The sequence below is a fragment of the Sylvia atricapilla genome, chromosome 6 (assembly GCF_009819655.1).
Source record: "Sylvia atricapilla isolate bSylAtr1 chromosome 6, bSylAtr1.pri, whole genome shotgun sequence".
Classification (NCBI taxonomy): Eukaryota; Metazoa; Chordata; class Aves; order Passeriformes; family Sylviidae; genus Sylvia; species Sylvia atricapilla.
This window is the reverse complement of record NC_089145.1, coordinates 22,475,862-22,481,794: the sequence shown is the minus strand read 5'-3', so window position 1 is coordinate 22,481,794 and position 5,933 is coordinate 22,475,862. Positions and strand designations below refer to the sequence as shown.

Here is a 5,933-nt window from a genome sequence, read left to right as displayed (position 1 = left end):
TATCTTTCTTTTATTTTTGGGGTTTTTTTTTTAAGAAATGCACAGAAAAACCATGCAGAGAGTGCTTCAGGCTTGTATTCTGGTTTATATTACCAAAAAAAAAAATTCCTTTCAATATAAAAAAGCATTACATTAGAGAATACAGGATAAATTAGCTCCACTATCTAATAAAAAGAACATCTACATTTTTTTAAAATAGATTTCAAACATTATTTCACACGCAGCCCTTTTCCCAGGCATTTGTGACAGTCATTGGAGCATTAAATAGCAACCAGGAGGCAGGGATGCTGAGAGGGGCTGGGGGCTTGCCCAGGCTGGTCTCTACTACTCCCTGCAAGGTGCTTGGGCTGTGGTCACAGTGCTACAGCAAAGGAGATGGTAGCCCCTTCTGCTCTCCAGGCTGCCCAGAGTTCTTCAGCCAGCAGTGACTTCAGCTTGAGACCCTGACCCCAAAATACTTACCAGAGCTGTTATAAACAAATACAAAAATACAATTGCTTCTCCTGCCTACAGTTCTGAAAACTACTGTACCACAGAGGGGGCAGCCACGAAACCAAGGGACAAAAACAACAAATTTACATGCTTTGCCATACAGTGGGAGTCTGCTTTTTGGGCTTGCTTGTTCATTAAATTCCCCCAAGTAAAATTCCTTCTGCATGTTACCAGCTGGTACAGATCCTCTCAGACTTGCACATATCTTTACAGCTATCTCCAGTTCTTGTTTGGAACTGCTGCCTGGCCTTCTGAGCTGTGTTCCCAGTGGCACGTGAGCCAGCCTGCAGAGAGGATTTGAAATCTTCACACAGCAAAGAGCAGTGGGGGATCAGAAAAGGTAGAAGAAGAGAAACAGCTGTGCACAGCCCAGAATAACAGATGAAGAAGAGATCCTTTTGAAGATACAGGGACTACCATTAGAGAGAGAAGGAAAGCAAGAAAGCTTAAAACAGACAAAGCAGTGAGTAGAGAATTAGGAAAGCCAAAGAGCAGCAAGCCAGCAGAGATCATACTTCAGGCACGTATATTTAGTATTTTGTGCTCTGGCTGCTTTGGTCCAGTTCCCCCAGCTCTAACAGGTTTTTTTCCCCCATGCCAACGGTGGCAGAAAAAGGCTTTAAGGCTTTTTTCCCCCTTCAGCCACCCACCATGCACAAATGAGGATATTTGCCAGCCAGACTCTGACCTGAGAATTCTGCATAATAAACTGAAGGGAAAGGAAAAAACTGGAGACTGGGTGAGGCAGTTCTGCTTCTTTTGATCACCTCCAGCCAAATTACCAACTCTGCTGACAGTTTTGTTCCTTCCCTGGGAATTGCTCTCCCAGAACAGTCAGACACCAGTTCCTGAGGCAAAAGGAGAACAGATAAACTTGCTTTCTGCTCAGCCCATTCCCTACAAGACTGATAGATGGAACAGATTTTTCTTAAGTGCAGCACCTGCTGTCCAGTACAATTACTGCTGGGTTTTGGCTAACAAAACTGTTTTTCTTTATTAAACAACAGACCAGAGTTTAATGCTAAAATGCCTCATTACAAAGAGGGCTGGAGGGAAATAGTTCAGAACAGCTTCCCACAAGGTTTAATGTAACATCTGATGCTGCTCAGCAGCCCTGGCCACATATTTTGTTACGTATTTTGTTGCTGAAATATGCTGACTGCAGCATGGGGGGCTGCAGCTTTACCTGCCCAGCCCTCTTCTGCCAATGAATTAAATTGTTTTTCTCAAATGAAGCTTGGAAATGCTTCTAATGCCTCCTTTCTGTTCCCTAGTATCCTGATTCCCCAAATTAGATACTTAGCCATGATCTTTGTCTATTGCCCAGGATTTCTGCTGCTTTCCTTCCTTGCCTGTGGCCTGTGCAGTGCCACTGGGAGAGCTCAAGGAACACAGCCCCAGAGGTCTAAGGGAACAGCCAGAGGATGAATGTGCTGCTACTGCAAAACCTGGGCACAAAGTTTAATGCTCTGCTCCTTCCTTGCCAGAGATTACAGCTTTCAGAGGAGCTGGTTTGAGCCTATATAAAAGTGCTCCCATAATCTGAGCCTATAAAATCTACAAAAATACCTGATCTAAACAAGAAACTACAGCCCCTTCTGCCATTCCCCAAGTAAAATGAGTTTGGGGTCAGAGAATAAGTGACCAGATGAACAATTAAGGCAACAGGAGTTGATGATTCCGGATGAGAGAAAACAGTCACCTGTCCAAGTCAATATGCATGACCATAGAAGCAGCAGCTGGAGCAGTTTGGCTGCACACGGGGTGTTCTTGGATCCTGCCTGGGGTCTCAGTAGCTCCAGCTTAATCTGACCAAGGTCCAGTCCCCAGGCATCTTTCTCAAGTTCACTTCCAAATGATTGAGCAGATGACCATGTTAGTTAAATACCAAACTATCCCAAGGAAGGAAACGCTATCAACTAAAACAATTCTGACTTGATGATTACTTTCATCATGAGCCCATGGGAGGATCTCAGGGGAAATTCTCTGACCAGAAATGATTCCAGCAGACTGGTCCAGGAAAACAGCATGGGAGTGGTTGACAAGCTTCAGCCTCTTCAATCCAGCACCATGTCTGGACCTCCCCTTAGGGCTGGAAAAGCATGCAGGAACCACTGCAAATACTTATGCTAAAAGAGCACCACAAACCATTTTTTTGCAAGTATCAGAGGAAAGGCAAATGCTGACAAGATTTAAACATTGTATCCTCCCCTTCTCAGGAAGGCAGCAGTATCAATGATGCTTGACCAGAGCCATTATTTTTCCCAGGAGATGGGAATACAGCAGGGAACCATTTGGTCTCTTTCACAAGAATGAACAATAAATCTTAGTAAAAACAGAAAGGTAGGCACCAAACTCTTGACCCTCAGCCAGCCTTAGCTGAGTCCCATTGCTAAGTTAGATCATGCTGCCCCTGCTTGGAGTTCCAGAGAAAAGCCAGCCTCACTGAAGTGCTTGACATCTCTGATAAGTTTCACATGACAGGGGCAAAGCTTCCACTGAAGAATGAGTGTTTTCATCCTGTGGCTGGAAATTAAAGCTGGAATCAGGCAAACGTTGACCATACCTGCTTAGACAAGCCACCACTGCTTGTTTCAAACCCACCTGGGTACTCAAGGCCGTAAGGCCTGTTGCCTTATGCAGCCCCTGAATGTCTTTTCTTGAGTCCTTCGTTGTCTAAACACGATAAAGTGGTGAATGCTAGGCTCAGCCTGGTGTGGGAGGCAGCTGTGCTCATCCTCCTGCACCCCAGCAGCTCCATCCATCTCTAGTGCAATCGGCTGCGCTGGGCTCCTGCTCCACGGTTGCTGCGGGTGGCTCTGGGCAAGGGTCCGGTGTACAGTGTAGTGCACATCACCTCAAAGTTCCAGCCCCTGAAGTACAATCCTTTTGGTCATTCATATATTACAACCCTCTTTTTTTCTTTTTATTTTTTTCTCCCTGTCCCATTTTGTTAAAAAAAAATAAAGTTTTTTGGGTGTTTTCAGGTTTTGTTTCTTCGGATTTTCCTTCTTTCTTCTGAGCATGTGGGGAACATGGTGGTTCATGGGCCACTTCTTACTGGATCCCTCGAAAGAGACACATAGCAAAGATCATGGCAAACAGCTGGGAAGAGGAGGGGGGAAGAAGAGGGGGGGAAAAAACAAAACAGAGAACCATAAATGTCAGCTGCATCTTCCAGAAGATTGGCAGAGCCCTCCCTGGTCCTGGGACCACCCCTACAGCTTCCTCCCACCCAACAGTCGGTGATACAGAGAGGGGGACCCTTACCACTCACGGGAGGCTGTGGCAACACTCTTTCTTCTGCCCCTCCCTTCCCTCCAAAGTGTTAGGAGCTACAGCAGCAGCCTGACTTCATTCCCAAACTGTCTTTGGTGTCACAGGGGTGCAGGATCCACAGTCGCTGCTCTGCACTGCTACTGCCTGGCATGGGCATAGCACAGCCTTTGTGGGGGGCCTCTCTGTCCAGATCTTTCTCCTTTGCACAAGATGGGGGGCTTTTAAAGTGCACAGCCTTTCCCCGAAATGCCACAGGGACATAATTTCTGGGCTAAAACCATGTCTGGTGAATGCCTGTTCCTCAGAGACATCACAAAAGAAGTGGCTACTAATGCAGGACAGTGAAAGTGCTCTGGAAATGAGTTTCAGTCTCTAAACAGAAGGCTTTAAAGCACTGGCAGGGCTTGAACACATTAACCAAGTGTCAGGTTAGTCAGCTTGCCGGGGCACTGTGGCATGGGGCAGGACTGTGTGGAGAGCAGTGAGTCCCCAAAGCCCCTGTGGCCAGCGTGGCAGGACAGGAGCTCTGTGCAGGTCCAGCACGAGGTGGCACTGCAGGCGTGTGGCATCGCTTATTTCCCTGCCCTTTGTCTCTAAGGATCAAGGAGCCTCCTTCCAGGCAATTATAAGCACAGGTTGATAGCCTGCTTGCACTTTGCCAGAGCACCTTTCCCTGGCAAGGGGGAGCTCCCGCCTGTTTCCCTCGCTGCTGGCACCTTACTGACACTGCTTTTGTTCCAGTCAGACAACAGTAAGTACCTCAATAGCCAACACTCCGATGGCAAGAGCTCCTGCCAGGTACACATACGTCTCAAAGGAGTTCAGGATCACGGTGTAGCAGCCCTAGGAAAGACAAAACATGGTGAGACACACCTGAGCAGCACATTGTATTGTTCTCACAGCAGAGCTCTTCCTGGGACACGAGGTGCTGTCAGACCCTGGCACCACGAGCACGGCTCCCTCTCATCACCTCACCCAGCCCCACGGCACAGGAGGCAGAGGTCCACGGGACAGTGCTGGGGAGGGGAAGGGGTTGCTGTAGTGTGGTGGGAGTGGTTCACACCCCTCACTGACCGTGAGGAACTGTGAGTTCCTGCAGGGCAGAGAGGAGCAGCACAGCGAGGAACTCCATCTGCAAAGGGCAGGGACTAAGCACAAAGGGAAGGACACTCACTGCAGGTGACAGACATCCAAGACTGGCTAGAGAAAAGGATGATTTATTTAGAGCCAAGGCAGGAGATTCTTGATTCATCTCTCACAGCCAGCAGCTCTTTAGCAGCCCAGGACCTTTTCTTTTTTCTCTCCCAGTGCTTTCCTCCAAAAGAGGCTGGCTGAACACCTGCTGATCTCACTATAGAAGAAGAAATTCATTAAGAAATCAGAGCCATGCACTATGGCAATTATTCCACTTATGAAGCATAGCCAGCATCACTCTTAATTAGATTTATTATTTCTAATACAATTAACAGCAGGTCGATCTTCCTGCAAAGGTTTCAGGATATTTCTGGGAATCACTAGCTTATCCTGGCCTCAGTTTAACCAGCCTAATATTTCAGCTCACTGGGAAGTTTCTGCAAACAGGTAAACATAAAGAGAAAATTAGATTGGAGTTTGTCCAATATGAAAAGTAGCATCCTCTCCACTGAGAATATACTTCACACTACATTTTAATCCTATCCATACTGCTAGGATGTTTCGATCGCCTGGTTTTTCCTTCTATTCATAATGAAAGTGTTGGAACTGCAAAGACAGCCCAATGTGTCCATGCCAGACCCTGCTCCCTGTGAGTGAGGCACAGCTGGTGGAGAGTGAGGGATGGCATGGAGAAGATCCACTCATGAGGTCACCCCAGGGGACCCAGACTGCTGGGGCAGTCACTGACCTCCTAAAACCATGCTCTTGTCAACATGAGACCGCTTAGCATCAGCTCTCTGCCAGCCATGTTTCAGCCAAATTTTCAAAGAAAAGCATCCAGCCCAGCAACAAATACTTGTGTGCTTGCCAGACTTTCAACCTTAACCCAGCCTCCAGCATGCTCTGCTCAGCTGGCTACAGACAGGAGTGAGCACAACTGAGGTCAGCAATGTCCTACCAGCATGGTGGCCCAAGACCTTGACTTTAATCCAGCAATGCCTCAATTCAGCTCTCGGTTGCTTTCTCAG

General features: G+C 47.4%; 1 protein-coding gene across 1 annotated transcript in view; it reads right to left on the bottom strand.

The window, feature by feature from the left end:
• Positions 1–3,448: 3,448 nt before the first annotated feature.
• Positions 3,449–5,933, bottom strand: part of TSPAN18 (tetraspanin 18) — a 56,350-nt gene continuing 53,865 nt past the window's right edge. Inside the window, exons 8-9 of the mRNA XM_066321064.1 lie at positions 4,531–4,614; positions 3,449–3,597 (exon numbers count right to left, since the gene is read on the bottom strand). Of these exons, the coding sequence (XP_066177161.1) occupies positions 3,550–3,597; positions 4,531–4,614 (132 nt within the window). The 3' untranslated portion in view covers positions 3,449–3,549. The remainder of the gene's footprint in view (positions 3,598–4,530; positions 4,615–5,933) is intronic.